The sequence below is a fragment of the Bidens hawaiensis genome, unplaced genomic scaffold (genome assembly GCF_021521415.1).
Source record: "Bidens hawaiensis isolate Kalapana, Puna unplaced genomic scaffold, B.hawaiensis_p1.1 tig00004795_1, whole genome shotgun sequence".
Taxonomy (NCBI): domain Eukaryota; kingdom Viridiplantae; phylum Streptophyta; class Magnoliopsida; order Asterales; family Asteraceae; genus Bidens; species Bidens hawaiensis.
This window is the reverse complement of record NW_027491299.1, coordinates 52,978-73,149: the sequence shown is the minus strand read 5'-3', so window position 1 is coordinate 73,149 and position 20,172 is coordinate 52,978. Positions and strand designations below refer to the sequence as shown.

The following is a 20,172-nucleotide window of genomic DNA, read 5'->3' as shown; positions in this document are numbered from 1 at the left end:
TAAACACTCGGCTAAGATGACTAAAATGAGTTAGCATCTTACTCGATAACCTTAATACCTTAATACTTTATTAAATATAAGTTATAAGTTATACTTAGATTAGATTCATATTAACTATAAATTATATTACAATTATTTTATAAATTTTAAGATATAGTTAAAGCTTCATACACAGTATACATCCTTGATATATCAAGAAGAATTTATCATGTATTTATACAAATATATTTTTCATTTGCTAATTTACTTGAATTTAATATATCCAAAATATAAATAGCAATCAACAACTAAAACAATATATCCAGTTAATATATTAGTTTATTTAATCACAATTTGAAACCAAAATGAAATACTAGATAAAATGACTAGTTGCATTTCTTTTGTAAAATAGTATTCATAGTATTTTGACTATTTAAAATGTAGTTGAAACTTTTTAAAATATTTTTCATTTGATTTTCTTTTATTTCCTCCCATCTACCTCCGACTTCATTTACATGCAGATTGCAGACTAATTAAAAATGGGCTAGTGGGCCAAAGTAAATATGGGCTCAACAGACCTAATCACCATTCACCAGTCCAAGACAAAAGGTAACCAAAAAAAAAAAAAAAAATTGTACATCAACGGACAACGGCTATCGATCTAAACGTGGCCTCAGTTCGTTTATAGGGAAGTGACAACTAAGGGACGGCAAGAACTTTTCTTTTCCTAATGTACAAATTTTTCGTCTTCATTGAAATCTAAAAACAAACATATACATTTTTTACATGCATAAATTTAAAGTTATGTTTTACGTTGTTTTGAAAATTCCATACTCACAAATCAGTTATAAAAATAAAAAAGTGGTTATAAAGAATAATTATAAAAATTAGTAATAGTCCAACGAATATGAGATTGTTGGATGGAATGATTATTTGGAAAAAAGTTGTTACACGGTCACATATTGTTATGAAGGTATGAAAAAATATCATATGTGGGGCAATAGACATGGATCAAAAGAAATGTAATGAAACATATCTAAACCTGTCGGTTTTAAAATATAAAATAAGTTGGCAATGTATATGAATCAAAACTTATTTTAACTTGTCAAAAAACATTTTAATAACTAATGGAGTGAGCACGTAAACCCAACGGATTGACATATGACCTTTTAGCTAAACAGATACACCAGCCCAAACCATGTAGCTTAAACCCAAATCCACAAATTTCATGTTTCTTTCGTATCATGCCAGAAATTCACATCCTTATCCTTGCTCTCAGCTTGTCTAACCCGAACACATAAGTCAGCGAATAATCAGGCCACCACATCAAAACTTGGCTTACCGCCGTCCAACCAACAAAGATGGCGAACACCCTAGGCTAAAACTTGGCTTATCGTCATCAACCAACAAAGATGACAAACACCCTAGACTAAGATGTCGCTTTGAACATATATATATATATATTTATCAAAATTAATAAGATAATAATGATAAACACAACTAAGTTGGGTAGGGTAGGGTTATCCATGTGAAGTGATTAATACACATTTTAGTCTGGATGATCAAACAAATTCTCCCATTCACCTTACAAATCCTCCTACTTTCCTCATACACCAAACAACACAAAAGCTAGCTGTAGTACTAGTCATAAGGTGGGGGTCTAAGACGGTGCAGATGGCTCCGGTTTAACATCGGGTTGGTGGTTCGGGTAGATTAGCGATGCAAGTGAGATGGGCATGATGCATAATGCTTTCGACTGAAGGAACTGCATGGCCGCCCCAACGTCCTCTTCCATTAGCTTTGCTACTTCACATTCTGTGTCATCATTTGACCAATTCTCCCATGCTGCTTGACTTTGCTCGTTATTATATCCGTTTTCGTTCCCATCACCCTATTATACATCAATCAATCAATACTTTAGCCATGCATACTTTACCAGAATAATAATATGATAATTTTCAATATATATTTTAGGGAGTTTTTTTAGAATTGGTTTGAGTCAACTTGCAAACAAAGTTGACCAGAACTTTAGGGTCAACACTAACAATTTGTAAGTTGACCAAAGCTTATTTTAGGGATATTTTAGCACTGGTTAGCTGACATGGCAGTTATTGGTAATGTCAAACAAAAAAAGGTTGAATTTACAAATTATCTAATATAACTTAAAGTTTTGTTGAAGGTTTTACCTTTTATGTGAGTTCCATTTCAAAACTCAAATCAGGACATTTTGATTTTTTACTTTATCCATTCAATTGAGGGCCATAAATTTACTTTTTACTTTTTATAAAGAACTCAGTGTTCAAAGTTGGGTATTGGGTTCAAATACCTATATAATATACATCATAGGACACTCGATTAAACTAAAAGTTTAAGCGACTAAAATATGACGATCATCTGATCTTAATGATAAAAGATACAACTTATGATGTCATATACGTCGTTTTAAATCGAGTCTGACTTTAAATGTACTATAAAACAGCTCCAAGAGTGGCCCTGAGGTTGGCTTATGGGCCAAAAGCGACTACCACTCTGACCGTTAATTTTGGGTATGATATGACCCATGTTTTCAGAGTAAGTTTTAGAGGGTGTTACCTCAACAGATTGTAACGGGACATCAGATACGAGTTGTGCCACTGCACCAGCTCCACCCAGCCTACTCATGCTAAGAACCTGTTGCATCAGCCAATTAAATAATAAACTATCAAGTAGAAAAATCTTAAAAAGAGAAGAAACATATTAAAAAAATGCAACACTAAAGCATAATGCACACGTAGTGAGCATCACCATTATATCTTCTATTTCCCAAAAGTTACTCAGAGATATCCAACTGTTGGATCTTCCCAAAAGCTAATCAGAGATATCCAACTGTTGGATCATAACTCATATCATGATTGAAACCATTAATGAAATTGGTCTTGGAATGATATTTTTTACCTTAACCTGAAGCCGTAAGAACTTCACATAATCCAGAATCTCATCAAGCATAGCAGCTTTATCAGTCTGTAAAAAAGAAGAGTTAGCTAAACAACATCCAACATCAAACAGACTGGATTGAAAGTCGTACGAAAGCATATGTTTTAACACGTACAACCTCCTAAATTGTTCTGTTCAAAGATTCACAATATAAATAGCAATCTTTTTTAGATGTCACTTTGAAGTTTACCTTGTTGCAGCTGGGGACAAGCTCCTGCAAAGCCCTCATTCTTTCTGCAATTCTTTCTCTACGTAGCTGCAAATTAAATTTACACATGTAAAGCCAATACGCAAACGGTAAAACATTTGCAATATACATAAATCCATGCATACATAATATATATACATATAATGCTGGTAAATTGTCTTACACGCTCAGCTATGCTATGAGGATCTGTGGCTTGTCCTCGTCGTGCCCGTACCCGAGGACGAATGGTAGGCGGATGAGGCACAGTCACAGCTGTACTGCTAGTTGGTTGCCCTTGAAACCCCTGCCATTTCAACAAAAACCATAAAAATTTTAAAAAAATACAGAGCATATAATAATTCATAAACATGAAAAGAGAGCATTCACATTCAATAAACACTGCCTGGATCACATAAATCCAATGTTGTAAAAAATCGGTATTGGTTAGCGATTAATCAGTAATTGATGAGTGACCGATTTCAGCTAATCGGACCCAATAATTTGGTCAAAGGCGGACCAAATCGGTCAAATTTCGGCCAAATTAAGTTAATCTTGGTCAAATTTTGTCAATTTCAGTCAAAACCTGTCAAAATCAGTCAAAATTGTTCAAAATCTTTAAAATATATTTTAAAGATTAACTCATTGATTCAATCGGATTAATAAGTTTGAAAACTTATATATAAAATTTTGAATATGTATATAATTCTGAAATATTACATAAAACATTCCAATCCGATTAATCCCTATTAATCACAAGTCGGTACCCCACCACCCAACTAGCGCCTAGCGAGTTCTACAACACGGCATATATCATGATTAATTTGCAACAATTTCTAATACTCAAACAAAACTTAATAGACCATATGCACTGTTTGCATCAAGCAAATACTTAAAACACAGACATATATCATCAATTTCAAGAGCAAAATGAGACTCATGAACCTGTGGAACAGTATGCATCAGCAAGTGTGACGGCAAATTTTCAAATTGGGGAAACAAACCACTCATGTTCATGTTTCCTCCTCTTTCCTGCACATCAATAAACCAAAATTAACACATTTACAGTTCACAATCATCCTCACAGCTCAAAACTACAAGATACTGCTATAAAAATATTAATCAATACTTAATATGAATGAAATACGATTCAAACGCTTAATTAGGTTAAAACCTCACAAAATGAACCAAAATTAGCTCCTCTACAATTCTCAATCATTCAATCACAGTTCACAACTACAAAATGCTGTTACAAACCGAACAGTTGACTGAACCAAAAACCGGCGAAACTGAACCAAAATTATTTGATTAACCGAAAAGTGGTATCTGTTATCTCTTATACCCTCGGTTAATGAAATTAACCGAATCAAACCATTCATATTTTCATATATATATCTAGCTTCTATACCTCCATTTCATGTATTTATAGTTTTATACCTCCATTTCATGTATTTATATCTCCATTTCATGTTTATACATTCATTTCATGTCTTTATGCATACATTTCATGTGTTTTTAAGTAAAAGTTTTAGCCCAAATTTGATTTTGATTATTAACCTAAATTAATCGAACCAAAAACTGAAAAACTAAGCAATTAACCAAAAACCGAATGGTTAATTTAGCTGAGGCTATTAACCGAACCGAGCACACCCCTAGCTATAACCATATCAATCATTACACCTAGAAGCCTAAAATCAACACTTAGAAATTTACGATTAACAAACACGATTCAAAAGCGTAATAATTAGGTTAACAAAAACTCACACGCTGCTGCTGCTGCTGTTGCTGCAGTTGCTGACCTGTAAACGGTCCAATCGTTTCACGGCCGCCGTTATCTAAACTCAAACCTAACGGAAACACCGGTGGTTGCTGTTGCTGCTGTTGATGATGAACGGAAACTGTTTCCGGCGAATCGGCCGTATTGCCAGGTAAGCATCCACCGGTGATGTTGTACGACGGAATCGCCAGAATTTGCTCCAGAAAGTCGTCGCCGTATCCCTCCGGCGGGTCCGACGCCATGCCGGAGATATATCGCCGGCGAGTGAATCAAAACCTAGAGAGAGAAAGTTAGAGAGAGAGAGTGTGTGTGTGAAGAGACGAACTGGAACTTAGAAGCAGTGTTTTAAAAACTAATACTGGACAATAAATTTTAGAACACGGAATTGATGGGTTTATTTTTTAAATGTAGGTTTAAATCAACAAACTGGTTCTAAGCTCAAGCTACTTCTTTATTTTGCGTAACTTTTAACCAATCGATTAATATTGAAACGTGTAACTTTTGAATTATATATTGAAAATCGAATGCTTTTGGATTATTTTTATTATGGTTAACTTTTGGATTATATTTTGGAATCATATAATTTTAATATATTTTTGAGTTAGAATTGCATTTATATGAGATTATAAGGGAAACTGTTAATCCGGTTCAGTTGATTATACTATTTTTTTAGTTCAAACCAAATATTTAATACTTGGTGATGGTCGTGGTGGGATAAGACTTAGTGACCATAAGGTCCTGAATTCGAATCTCATAAGAGAAGGTTTTTCTCAAATATTGAGTTTCCTCATGAATTGGTGGCTTGATGGCGGATATGATCGCGTAGTAATCCGTGAGTGATCCAAATTAATCATTCAAAAAAATCCAAATATTTAATACAAGTTAAATACTGGTTTTCAAAACATTGGTTGGAACTTGAAGAAAGATGATGAATGATGATTAAATAGAGTGGCAATAGAGGTAGTAAAAGAGATGAGGAAGGGCAGTTTGGGAAAGGGAAAATAGCATGCGTGGTATTGGAAAACACGCAGCTATGACAACATCATTTTCTTTCTTTCTATCAACAAACACATCAGACGTTTTTTTATATCATCAAAAAGAGGGCCCACAATACTTGCTTTTTACTATTATATACTTGCTTTTATTATTATATCTTTATATCATAAAACACTTGGCTAAACAAACCTAGGAGCGCAAAATAGACTCTTATCTACTAAGCTTGAGAGCATTCTTATCCGGTTCATTAAATGTTTGTAAAAGGAGTTTGTAAATTATATGGTGGGGTTTTGAGTAGCTGTAAGTGTAAATTATAGGGTAGAGAGAGAAAAGATAGTGATTTTTTGTAAATTTTGGGAAAGAGTAGTGATTTTTTGTAAATTATAGGGTGGAGAGAGAAAACTGAAATGAATAAAGTACAAAAAAAAATTATTTAATTAAAAAAAATAGAGAAATGTAGTGTTTTTTAGTGTAATTATAGATATAGGGATAAGAACTGGATGAGAATGCTCTGAACTCGGCTTATTTAATTTATACGGGGCTCGAGCTCGGCTCGTTTTTATCTTTATTTCTAAATCTCAAGCTCGACTTTTGGGTAGTTTTTCAAGCTTGAACTCGGCTGGTTCTATTTATTATTTAACTTGAATATATTTATAATTATTTTTATATTACCTTTTCAATTATAATTTTATATATACCATAATATTTGTTGCTTAGTTATTTTTTTTAACATTATATATATTATTTAATAGTAATTATTAACACACACATATGTACATATGCATACACACACACATATATATACATTATAAAAATTACATATGCGATAGGCTAGTTTAGGCTCTTGAGCCGGTTCAAGCTCAATAAAAGATGCTTGGCTCGGGTGGTTTAGTAAACGAGCCTACTTTTAGGCCCGAGATGCCTAGGCTTGTTTAACCTCGTCTCGATCGAGCTTTTAACGAGCGGATCTCAAGTAGCTTGTTAGCGGCTGAACGTGAATAAATCATGTATTTAGTTGTCTTATTTTATTAGTTTTAGTTAGTTTAGTATGCGAACAATGGTACTTCATACATTTTTATATGTTGCAGGTCTTTGAACGTTAAATATGCAAAATTGGGACTTGTACAAGCATGGGATGAAGCCTTGGGAAGATCGGGGAGTAAACGGAAGCTAATCAAAGTGGAGAGTTGAGCCTAAGCAAGTTATACAAGCGGTGGATTGGAAACAAGACAAAAACATGGAATTTCAGGTCCCAGCCTAACTTACTTCGGGCCCGGTGTAGATTGCTCCAAGAGCTGACAAAAGGGCGTAAGCAATTTGAAACAGTTGGTTTTGGCGTTGGAAAACAAGGCCCGGTGTAGCTTACGTCGGGTAGGGAGTAGCTTACGCCGGGTACCGATATGTGACGCGAATTTACGAGTTTTTTAGGGTATAAAAGGCAATAATAAACCCTAACTCGTTTTTAACTTCTCTTGGCCATTTTGGGACAATTCTTAGGACTAGGAAACACAACTAATCATCATTCGATCGATGCCTAGCAAGTTTCAATCAACAATTGAAGACCTACGGCTACCATGAGAGGCTAATTTTCTTTGAGTCATACCCGGAATGTAGTGTCACACCCCGACCAAAGGCGGAACATGCCGGGACGTAACGTATTGATTGGACAGTAACTCAAAAGACACTAATTAAAGCGACAATAATTATTTAACTTCATTAATATTAAACAAGTACACAAATTCAATAAATAAATACATCATAACTTGTAATTTGAATAAATATCCTAAGGTCAACTAACTATCTTCGATCTTGAATATATCAAATACTTGAACCTGTAACATGTACAAAATAGAGTTTGTCAACACGAATGTTGGTGAGAATACATAAGTTTTAGTTGTATATATATAGGTAAATCGCAATTCATATGTAAATGGTGAGCATTACAACACTTATGAGTTCATATTTCGGGCAGAATTCCTTTAGCATGAGTTTCTTAAGGTCATCCCATGGCAAGGTCATGGCAACCTCAGCCCCAAGGGCTTTCTTTTTGCTATTCCACCAAGTAAAGGCACTAAATTTGAAAACGCTTGAAGCATAAGTGGTCTTTATGTCTTCCGGGCATGCACAGTGGAGGAACACGCTTTCCATGTGCTCGAACCATTGAAGAAGGGTTGTAGCACCCTCGGTCCCAAAGTAGTTGGTCGGGTTAGCATTCTTAAATTGCTTGATTGAGCAAACAGTTGGGTTTTGGCTTACGGAAGTATTGACAGTGGCATTCATGGTTTGAAGTTGAGAGATTAGTATTGGGAGGGCTTCCACGATTCCCTTCGTAATGCGAGACGACATACTACGACCAGAGTTGCTGGTGCGACGGTTACGGTTGGTGAGGCGGGATGAAGACATGCTACAAGGACGAAATTTTGAAAAATTTATTAACTTTTGGGATAGATTGCAAAATTTCTGAGTCTTTTTTTTTTGTGAAAATTCATGAGGGTACAAAAATGAAATTTTTATTAGCTTTAACTTAAAGTATTGATAAAATTGATAATTAAATGAAACAGTAAAATTTAAACGGTGGATTGAGATGTACATGAAGATAATCGTTCATAACAAAATCTAAAATTTTAAAAAAATTTCATCGTTGAAATATCCATGTATCACCATGGCTTAATTTTCCAGCAAAATATTTGAAATTGATTGAATCGAGATAAGGGCGTTGAAATGAATGGTTGGATATCCATGTATCATGATACATGGCTTTTCCCACAAATTCTTTCAACTAAAATATTATAAGGAAGAACCGAGATTAGCCACGTATCACCGTGAATTCGATTATGATTTAAGGATGTGATCATCACATGACCACGATTGATACAATGAGGGTAGTGATTCGTGAACGTTTGGTGTAATACGCTTAGGCTTAACAAGTTTCACACTCACACCTCACCCTCCAGGAAGGCAACCAGGTCTCGCGGCTGATCGAGATTTATGCGCATTGCACTTCCTTAGGCTCGCAAGCCTTGGTTTCAAGGGATCGGTGTACATGTGTGTTCCTCGTACAGTTACTACGTATACGTTACACGAATCATCCTCAAGGAGAGGGGAGTAAAAATGGTGGGAATTCTAAAGGAATTTCCCAATTTTTTTTTAAATAACTAGGGTTTTGAAAAAAAAAATTTTGAAAGTGAGGCGTAGCCTCGGATATGTGTGTGCTTTGTGTACAAGAGTAATATCAAATCACTATATAATATTTAAGATACCGCAATCAATCATATATATTATGGTGCAAACAAGTAAAGACATATCACGTATAGGGACCCTAAGCATGCTACTAGGTCGTTATATCTAGCCACCTATCTTATAGCCTTCGGCTCTGATACTAATCTGTCACACCCCGACCAAAGGCGGAACATGCCGGGGCGTAACGTATTGATTTGGACAGTAGCTCAAAAGATACTAATTAAAGCGACAATAATTATTTAACTTCATTAATATTAAACAAGTACACAAATTCAATAAATAAATACATCATAACTTGTAATTTGAATAAATATCCTAAGGTCAACTAACTATCTTCGATCTTGAATATATCAAATACTTGAACCTGTAACATGTACAAAATAGAGTTTGTCAACACGAATGTTGGTGAGAATACATAAGTTTTAGTTGTATATACATATAGGTAAATCACAATTCATATGTAAATGGTGAGCATTACAACACTTATGAGTTCATATTTCGGGAAGAATTCCTTTAGCATGAGTTTCTTAAGGTCATCCCATGGCAAGGTCATGGCAACCTCAGCCCCAAGGGCTTTCTTTTTGCTATTCCACCAAGTAAAGGCACTAAATTTGAAAACGCTTGAAGCATAAGTGGTCTTTTTGTCTTCCGGGCATGCACAGTGGAGGAACACGCTTTCCATGTGCTCGAACCATTGAAGAAGGGTTGTAGCACCCTCGGTCCCAAAGTAGTTGGTCGGGTTAGCATTCTTAAATTGCTTGATTGAGCAAACAGTTGGGTTTTGGCTTACGGAAGTATTGACAGGGGCATTCATGGTTTGAAGTTGAGAGATTAGTATTGGGAGGGCTTCCACGATTCCCTTCGTAATGCGAGACGACATACTACGACCAGAGTTGCTGGTGCGACGGTTACGGTTGGTGAGGCGGGATGAAGACATGCTACAAGGACGAAATTTAGAAAACTTTATTAACTTTTGGGATAGATTGCAAAATTTCTGAGTCTTTTTTTTTTGTGAAAATTCATGAGGGTACAAAAATGAAATTTTTATTAGCTTTAACTTAAAGTATTGATAAAATTGATAATTAAATGAAACAGTAAAATTTAAACGGTGGATTGAGATGTACATGAAGATAATCGTTCATAAGTACATGAAGATAATCGTTCATAACAAAATAAAAATTTTAAAAAAATTTCAACGTTGAAATATCCATGTATCACCATGGCTTAATTTTCCAGCAAAATATTTGAAATTGATTGAATCGAGATAAGGGCGTTGAAATGAATGGTTGGATATCCATGTATCACCATGGCTTTTCCCACAAATTCTTTCAACTAAAATATTATAAGGAAGAACCGAGTTTAGCCACGTATCACCGTGAATTCGATTATGATTTAAGGATGTGATCATCACATGACCACGATTGATACAATGAGGGTAGTGATTCGTGAACGTTTGGTGTAATACGCTTTGGCTTAACAAGTTTCACACTCACACCTCACCCTCCAGGAAGGCAACCAGGTCTCGCGGCTGATCGAGATTTATGCGCATTGCACTTCCTTAGGCTCGCAAGCCTTGGTTTCAAGGGATCGGTGTACATGTGTGTTCCTCTTACAGTTACTACGTATACGTTACACGAATCATCCTCAAGGAGAGAGGAGTAAAAATGGTGGGAATTCTTAAGGAATTTCCCAATTTTTTTTAAATAACTAGGGTTTTGAAAAAAAAATTTTTGAAAGTGAGGCGTAGCCTCGGATATGTGTGTGCTTTGTGTACAAGAGTAATATCAAATCACTATATAATATTTAAGGTACCGCAATCAATCATATATATTATGGTGCAAACAAGTAAAGACATATCACGTATAGGGACCCTAAGCATGCTACTAGGTCGTTATATCTAGCCACCTATCTTATAGCCTTCGGCTCTGATACTAATCTGTCACACCCCGACCAAAGGCGGAACATGCCGGGGCGTAACGTATTGATTTGGACAGTAGCTCAAAAGATACTAATTAAAGCGACAATAATTATTTAACTTCATTAATATTAAACAAGTACACAAATTCAACAAATAAATACATCATAACTTGTAATTTGAATAAATATCCTAAGGTCAACTAACTATCTTCGATCTTGAATATATCAAATACTTGAACCTGTAACATGTACAAAATAGAGTTTGTCAACACGAATGTTGGTGAGAATACATAAGTTTTAGTTGTATATACATATAGGTAAATCACAATTCATATGTAAATGGTGAGCATTACAACACTTATGAGTTCATATTTCGGGAAGAATTCCTTTAGCATGAGTTTCTTAAGGTCATCCCATGGCAAGGTCATGGCAACCTCAGCCCCAAGGGCTTTCTTTTTGCTATTCCACCAAGTAAAGGCACTAAATTTGAAAACGCTTGAAGCATAAGTGGTCTTTTTGTCTTCCGGGCATGCACAGTGGAGGAACACGCTTTCCATGTGCTCGAACCATTGAAGAAGGGTTGTAGCACCCTCGGTCCCAAAGTAGTTGGTCGGGTTAGCATTCTTAAATTGCTTGATTGAGCAAACAGTTGGGTTTTGGCTTACGGAAGTATTGACAGTGGCATTCATGGTTTGAAGTTGAGAGATTAGTATTGGGAGGGCTTCCACGATTCCCTTCGTAATGCGAGACGACATACTACGACCAGAGTTGCTGGTGCGACGGTTACGGTTGGTGAGGTGGGATGAAGACATGCTACAAGGACGAAATTTAGAAAACTTTATTAACTTTTGGGATAGATTGCAAAATTTCTGAGTCTTTTTTTTTTGTGAAAATTCATGAGGGTACAAAATGAAATTTTTATTAGCTTTAACTTAAAGTATTGATAAAATTGATAATTAAATGAAACAGTAAAATTTAAACGGTGGATTGAGATGTACATGAAGATAATCGTTCATAAGTACATGAAGATAATCGTTCATAACAAAATCAAAAATTTTAAAAAAATTTCAACGTTGAAATATCCATGTATCACCATGGCTTAATTTTCCAGCAAAATATTTGAAATTGATTGAATCGAGATAAGGGCGTTGAAATGAATGGTTGGATATCCATGTATCACCATGGCTTTTCCCACAAATTCTTTCAACTAAAATATTATAAGGATGAACCGAGTTTAGCCACGTATCACCGTGAATTCGATTATGATTTAAGGATGTGATCATCACATGACCACGATTGATACAATGAGGGTAGTGATTCGTGAACGTTTGGTGTAATACGCTTTGGCTTAACAAGTTTCACACTCACACCTCACCCTCCAGGAAGGCAACCAGGTCTCGCGGCTGATCGAGATTTATGCGCATTGCACTTCCTTAGGCTCACAAGCCTTGGTTTCAAGGGATCGGTGTACATGTGTGTTCCTCTTACAGTTACTATGTATACGTTACACGAATCATCCTCAAGGAGAGGGGAGTAAAAAAAATTTTGAAAGTGAGGCGTAGCCTCGGATATGTGTGTGCTTTGTGTACAAGAGTAATATCAAATCACTATATAATATTTAAGATACCGCAATCAATCATATATATTATGGTGCAAACACGTAAAGACATATCACGTATAGGGACCCTAAGCATGCTACTAGGTCGTTATATCTAACCACCTATTCTATAGCCTTCGGCTCTGATACTAATCTGTCACACCCCGACCAAAGGCGGAACATGCCGGGGCGTAGCGTATTGATTTGGACAGTAGCTCAAAAGATACTAATTAAAGCGACAATAATTATTTAACTTCATTAATATTAAACAAGTACACAAATTCAATAAATAAATACATCATAACTTGTAATTTGAATAAATATCCTAAGGTCAACTAACTATATTCGATCTTGAATATATCAAATACTTGAACCTGTAACATGTACAAAATAGAGTTTGTCAACACGAATGTTGGTGAGTATACATAAGTTTTAGTTGTATATACATATAGGTAAATCACAATTCATATTTAAATGGTGACCCGTTTCTATTGATACAAAATCAATGTACTTGGGTAAGTGTATAATCATACTAGATGAGAATAAACGAGGATGAGATACCAACAACCAAACATAAAATAAACACTTAAGCACATAGAGCATAATCATAAAGCATTCAATAATCACATATAGACATAAATTGAATTGTGTTTTCAAAAGATGAAGAAATAAAACGTGATTAAAGTTGATAAGGTATACATGCTACCCCCAAAATATAAAAGATGGAAAAAGGGGATATGTAAACTCACCTTAGAGATAAGATATGGGGCATTGAGACGAACTAGTTAGTTAGTCCTTTGAGGAGTCTTGACGAATTCTCCTAATTAGAGTATAATTAAATGAGTTGATCTAACGACATAAACGAACCAAGACATGAAAAGTAAGGTTTATAACGGATTTGGGATTGATAACTAGTTTAACATATTTTATATTAATTTTATACGGTTGAAAAAAAATGTAGCCAATTTAAATGCTATTACAAATTACTTTCCGATTTTTAGAACAATAAAATGCTAATTTAATATTAAATATATTCTTTGTTAAACAAAAACTTGTTTAAAATTTCACCGATTATTGATTTGTTTAGACGAGTAAAACAATTTTAGTTTATTTAATTATTTATCTATCAATAAAATTTGGCTAAAACAAGAAACATGCATGCTTATAATTATAAAGCTATACATAAAATATAAAGTTTTGTGTGTGTGTAACCATATATACGGAAAGGTTTATATAATAATATTATGTGAGATATAAATGGTGTTCGGGTCGCTTACGCGAGTGAAATCATCATATTTTCATATAAATTTAGTTTGAATATATTAATAATTAATTAAATAATTGAAAATGATAAAAATAAAAATAAAACAGCCAAAACCGGTCCCAAGGGGACTCGAACTCGGGCCACAGCGGGGGTCAGAGTTTTAACAAAACGTGTATTGGCCATCTGGGCCGGTGGCTAGCTTGGCTATAAGTTGGAAACCATTTATTTTATAAACAACATAACTTTTCCTCGGTTCCCTTATAAACCCTAGATTAAATCATACTTTCATTGGACAACGATTGCTCTAATTGAAAGAGGGTTTTCATTTAGCCCTTAAAATCGATCGATAAACACAAAACAATTACCTTAATTGATCACGATTTGAATGTGTTCGACTAACAATAGTTTTCGGCCAAGAACGTTAATCAAAACTATAATAGCTGCTTCTTAAATGCAATTGACAGAGGTTTTAGTGTCGGAATGTTGATAAGAGTGTGAGTGACGAGTTAATTGGATTTTGGTTCAGTATTTATAGCGAAAAGAGTCCTCTAAGAGCTGCGGTTGAGCTAGCGTGTATATGGGTGTAAATTAGCTGTTAATATGCAATTAAAGCTCCGATTAAAAGCGTGATACATCAATTAACGATTTGGTATGACCAAAACCTGTGATTTCCGGCTAATTTCATGGCTCAATGGTAGGGGGTGGGGGTTGACGGCGGAAAGAGGGAAAGGGGGAGAAAGAATTAAATATTATTTAAAAATTTTACGGATTGGTCCCTGGTCTTAAGTTGGGTATTCGGTTTAGAACTAAACATAGGTTTGGGTGGATTTTGCACAACATTGATAGTCATATCATTTTAAAATAAACGAAATTAATCCGGGTGACGCGAAAATGGTTAAAGACTCAATAAATATTTAATTTTGTTGATTTTGGTAAATAACAATAGTTTGAAAAAAATAAAAAAAATGTAAACAGGCCGGGTTTTTGGGTTCAAAAGTCGACGAGTGTTACATGTAGAGTATTATACATTTGATAGTTTTTCTCATGTGTTATGAACAACTAATTGTAATTGTCAGCTATTAATCTATTACTATTGATGTTTGGCATTATTATGCATTCAGACGGTTTAGGTTTATTTCGACCAAAACAATTAATTTGCCAGTTCTTGTGATGCGTGCTTATAAGGTTGTTTCATCAGTTTGAATATGATGAAGCATACACTTGCCCTTAATTGAGTCACATTGGTAGGGACCGTTTAATAACCAGTGTAGTGTGTTAACCACTGTTAATGCATAAGGTTTAACTAGTTAGCCAACATGCTTTGATTAATGACAATAACTAGTTAGAATATCTGAAAATATTCTAAGTAAAGTCTGCTCTAAGACTTGTATCGAGTATGCTGTACATATCAAGTCTGCTCGACAAGGATATATCGTACTCGAACACTTGTCTACACTTGTATTTATTTTTGGCATTTATTATGTAATCATTAGGGCTTCTAGAAGGAATGCCAGGGTCTATAAATAGAGTCCTAGGTCTACAATGTAAACGGACGCGTTTTTGCTGAAAACGAGGTCACACATACCTAAGCGAATATTCCTTTTGTGTATCCTCGTACAGCTGCCGCCGTCATGAAACCCTAGACATTCCTTTCATTAAATCACTGTTCCATTAATGATCATTTAATATAGTTATTAGAGCATAATGTCTATTGCCAGGGTCTTAGATATATTAGATATGATTGTATAGGGCTTAAAATGTCAAATGTATTTTGTGTATTGTATTCAACGCATAAGTCCACAAGGACGGATATCTTATGCGGCGTATATGTTATACGCCGTATAACATAAACGGCATTGTTGATCTTTATGTTGTTTCCTATAAATATGAGACTTATGCGTTTGTAGATAGACTTTTAGTCATTGTCAGAGTGAGAGAGTAGAGAGAGAAAGTACAAAAAGTGTCATATCTTGTAATCTTTCATGTTATTAATGAAATTGAGCTTAATGTTTACTTGTGTGTAGGACTGTAAACGAACTGAACGAACACAAACAAGGCTTTGTTCATGTTTGTTCGTTGAAAATAATGTGTTCACGAACGGTTCACGAACACTTACTGAACGAGATTTTTTGTTTGTGTTCGTTCATTAAGGAAATTAATGTGTTCACGAACGGTTCACGAACACAAACGAACACAAATAAAATTGGCAGAGCCTAGAGATTGAGACCGATGTATTCATCAATACATATAATGAAAGCCTATAAAGGAATGGAATGAACACGAACAAGGGCATGCGTGTTCGTTCATTTAACTTTAAAAGAACATGGGCACTTAATCAAAAAAATATATATGTTCATGTCCGTTTATTTAAAAATGGGCATTTGTGTTTGTTTGTTTAAAATCTAAACGAACATAACCGAACAAAGATAAGCGAACTTAAATGAAAACACTTAAATGAACACAAACCAACAAATATAAAACCTTTAACTCGATGACCTATCCAGATAATATTAAGTTATTTTCTATAAATACATATATAAACAGATATAAGCGAACACAAACAAACGTTCATGAACATAAATGAACGAACGGAACATGTGTTCATGTTCGTTCGTTTAATTAAACGAACACAAATTTTTTGTTCATGTTCGTTCGTTTATTAAATAAACGAACGTAAACGAACTTCCCGCCGAACGGTTCACGAATAGTTCACCGAACGTTCGGTTCGTTTACAGGCCTACTTGTGTGTCTTCAATCTCAATGGATTCCGCACTTTGAGATTCAAGCTGTAACATTTAGAGATCCTAACTGTAATCTACATCAAGATCACAGGTCATTTCAAATGGTATCAGAGCTTTATGGCTCGTTACTAGCTTGAACACTTCAAGTATTCAAGGATTTTCTCTCTACATTCAAATTTCATCGTCAAAAGTTCTCCAAACTTTCACAATATCTTCCTTATACTTCCGTGTCAAATCCTTCAAAATTTCATTTAATTCTTACATCATTTGCACCTTCAAAATTCCAAATTTACCAAAAAGATGACTTTCACCGTATATGTTTTAACCCCGTATATGTTGATCACGCATAACATATACGACGTATAACATATACGCCACATATGTAATACTGTGAACACTTATACGTTGACCAAAGACATATACGTTGACCCATTCTTTGACCATACACATATCCGTTGACCAGTATCATATCGGTTGACTTTCAAACATATACGTTGACCAGAAGAGTTATACGTTGACTTTGTTTAAATGGAAAACCTAAGTGCGTTTGTGTCACAGCCATCTATTCTACTTCAAAACATCAACTTGGAAAATGAAATGGGGACAACCAACAAACCTCCTAAGCTACTCAGAATGGAAGACTATCCTTCATGGGCTGACAAGTTTGAGACATATGTTCAAGCTTTGAACTACGAAACATGGACTGCCGTGGAAGAAGAGTAAATAATTCTCAAGAATGAGAATGGGGAAAATTATCGATTATCACAAATTGCTGAGGCAGATAAGAATTAGTTTCTAAGAGAAAAGAAAATGTTGAATCTCTTACAACAAGCCATCAAAGCCGAGATCTTTCAACTATTGCAGCATAATGGTTCTTGTTATTCAATATGGCATGCATTGTTGAACAAAGATCATGGAAACCCTGACATGAGAGAGTAAAATAGCATTGCTAAAGAAAGAATTCGATATATTTACTCAAGTTAATGGTGAGTCTTTTGCACCGTTGATTGAGAGGTACTGCTATCTTGTGAATGAGATGAAGAGACTGAAGATTGACAAGCCAGAGTATGAGTATATTGATAAGCTTGCAGATGCATTACTTGAAGAATGGGGTACCTTTATCATGATTCAGCAATCAAACCCCATTGCTTATGCCCATCTGAATCTTGGAAGTTTTATTGAGAAGCTTGAAGCTCATGACCTGGAGCTAAGAAAGAAACAAAAGATGAAATCCACAGCCGTGCCACAAGATGTGGGATTGTATTACAAGGGTACACAATCAAGTATTTCTCCAAATCCCAAGATTCCTACTGCATTTTGTGCTGAACAATCTAGTCAAGCATTTGTTACAAGTGTACCTACTACTTCTGCTCCTCCACATTATAGCAGTAGTTACTCAGGAACCATACTAGTTTCAAGTTCACAAGATTCTAATGTGATACAATGTAACATTGCTGTGAATCTGAAGAATACGGAAAACATGACCACTGACACTATCAAGGAACATATAGTCTTTTTGGGATCTGTTCTAGAATCTTATGAGTGCTTGGTTGCGGGTCGCATTGGAAATTACAATATGACCAAGGAAGATTATGATCAGATCGACCCAGAAGAAATGGAAATGATTGACGTAAGGTGGTGCATGGCAAGTGTGATAAGACGAGCGCATAGATTTAAAGAAATCACTGGAAGGAATGTGCTTGATGGTACACCATAAAAGTTGGGCTTTGATAAGTCTAAAGTAAGATGTTTCCGTTCCAAAGAGAAAGGTCATTTCAAGAGGGAATGCACTAGCAAAAGTGTGGAGGATAATGCTGCAAATCCTTTTGGACGGGATTACTACAAGGAGGCAATATATCACCGTCCAGAGGGAGAATCATCAAAGGAAAGAAACCTACTGAAGCATCAACTTCACAACAAAAGGCAGCTATAGCTCAAGTTGATGAAGGTTTCAATTGGAACTTAGTGTTCCAAGCTAATGTGGCTCAAGTGGTTGATGAGAGTATGGTAAAGGATATGGATGAGAGTGAGGTTGAGGTTAAGGATAAGGTTGAAATTGAGACTGTGCTTAAAGAGTCTAATGAGATGGTAGATGACTTAGTTGAAGCTGAAGTGGTTAATGATGAGGGCTTGGATAAGGTGTTGAAGGATGTGAATTAAGAAACCAACAAGGGTGTACAAGAGGTTGATCATGATAATTCCAATGACGAACTTTCTCGAACATATGATAAAATTCATGAGGTTCCTTTTGACTATCTTATTTCATTATTTCCTCATGATATTATCGAAATTTTCGCAGGATGGTTCTATGAAGAAGATGTACCTCAAGGTAAGATTGACTTTGGAGTGGAAGAGGATGGGGATATTCCAGAAGATCAAAGGAATCAACTACTGTTGAGGATTAGTTTGTAGATGGTGTAGTGAAAGACATCACTGATGAAGAGTCAGAAATTTCAAGTGATGAACCAATCGAACAAGCATTTATGACAAATGAGATAATTCTTAACTCAAATCTTTGTGAAAAATATGAATTGCCTTGTGATGAATGTGACTTTAAGACTCTTGAAATTAAGGAGCTAAAGAGACACTATGACAAATCTTTGTTTGATCTGAATGTTGTTAATGAGGCATATTTGAAATTCAATCATGTGAAAAGAATTTATGAGAAAGGATTTTACAAGATCAAAAAACCATTTCAATGTTAAAACACACGATTGAAGACAAACAAATTGCCATTAACAGACACATAGACGAGAATGCTGCTCTCAAACTTGAGCTTCAAACACTCAAGATTGAGACGGAAAGGGTGAACTTGAAATTAGTGAGCTATGCTTCATCATCTTATGTTCTTGATCACATTATTCCAAAAACAATTCATAATGATAATGAGAATGAGAATATAAGAGAGGATTATCATGCTGTGACTCCACCAATGTGGAATACTTATGTTCCAAAGAAACCAAAAGGTTTCAAAAAGGTACTGAATGTGGAACTTAACACTTCACATCATGATAATTTCAAATTTGTTGATGATAAATCTGAAAAGAATAAGAGTTCAGGTTGTGATGTATCAATCTGTGTAAAAATGGCAGAATCAGTATTGACTGAGGAAATAGTTAATGATGGGCTGGATAATAAAGAAAGAGAAGTTGTAGAATCTAAAAGATTTGCAAAAACAAGTTTTTATCACAAACAAGCTAAATCGTTTCAAGAAGATTAAGTTTGTGCATGGAAAAACTTCTGAATCTGAAAAGAAAGCTATATTTAGAAATCAATCAAATGATGAATTTTATCGTTTGAAAGCAGAAAGTGATCAGATTAAAAAGACATCTCAAATCAGTAAGTTCATGAATTGCAATGAATTTTGTCGATAGGAGACGTTCTTAAATTACAATGAAGTTGGGCACGTATTCTATGCTTGTCCCAATCGATACAAACATGATCACATTCAGCCTCGAAAAAGTGTGAATAATAAATCTGGCTTAGGTTATGTAAGTGAGAAGA

General features: G+C 34.9%; 1 protein-coding gene across 2 annotated transcripts; it reads right to left on the bottom strand.

Annotated features, from left to right (window-relative positions):
• Positions 1-1,438: 1,438 nt before the first annotated feature.
• LOC143628084 (transcription factor UNE12-like) lies at positions 1,439-5,202 on the bottom strand. 2 transcript variants are annotated; one of them, XM_077097755.1, is made up of 7 exons: positions 4,897-5,202; positions 4,082-4,161; positions 3,324-3,443; positions 3,143-3,208; positions 2,914-2,979; positions 2,572-2,649; positions 1,439-1,870 (listed from the first exon to the last, which is right to left on the bottom strand). In XM_077097755.1, exons 1-7 carry the CDS (start codon positions 5,153-5,155, stop codon positions 1,640-1,642), a joined length of 900 nt encoding a protein of 299 aa, XP_076953870.1. In that variant the 5' UTR covers positions 5,156-5,202; the 3' UTR covers positions 1,439-1,639. The 2 variants fall into 2 exon arrangements, with proteins under 2 accessions (XP_076953870.1, XP_076953869.1); XM_077097754.1 differs by having other exon boundaries at positions 1,442-1,870; positions 4,082-4,168; positions 4,901-5,202.
• Between the last annotated feature and the right edge of the window lie 14,970 nt (positions 5,203-20,172).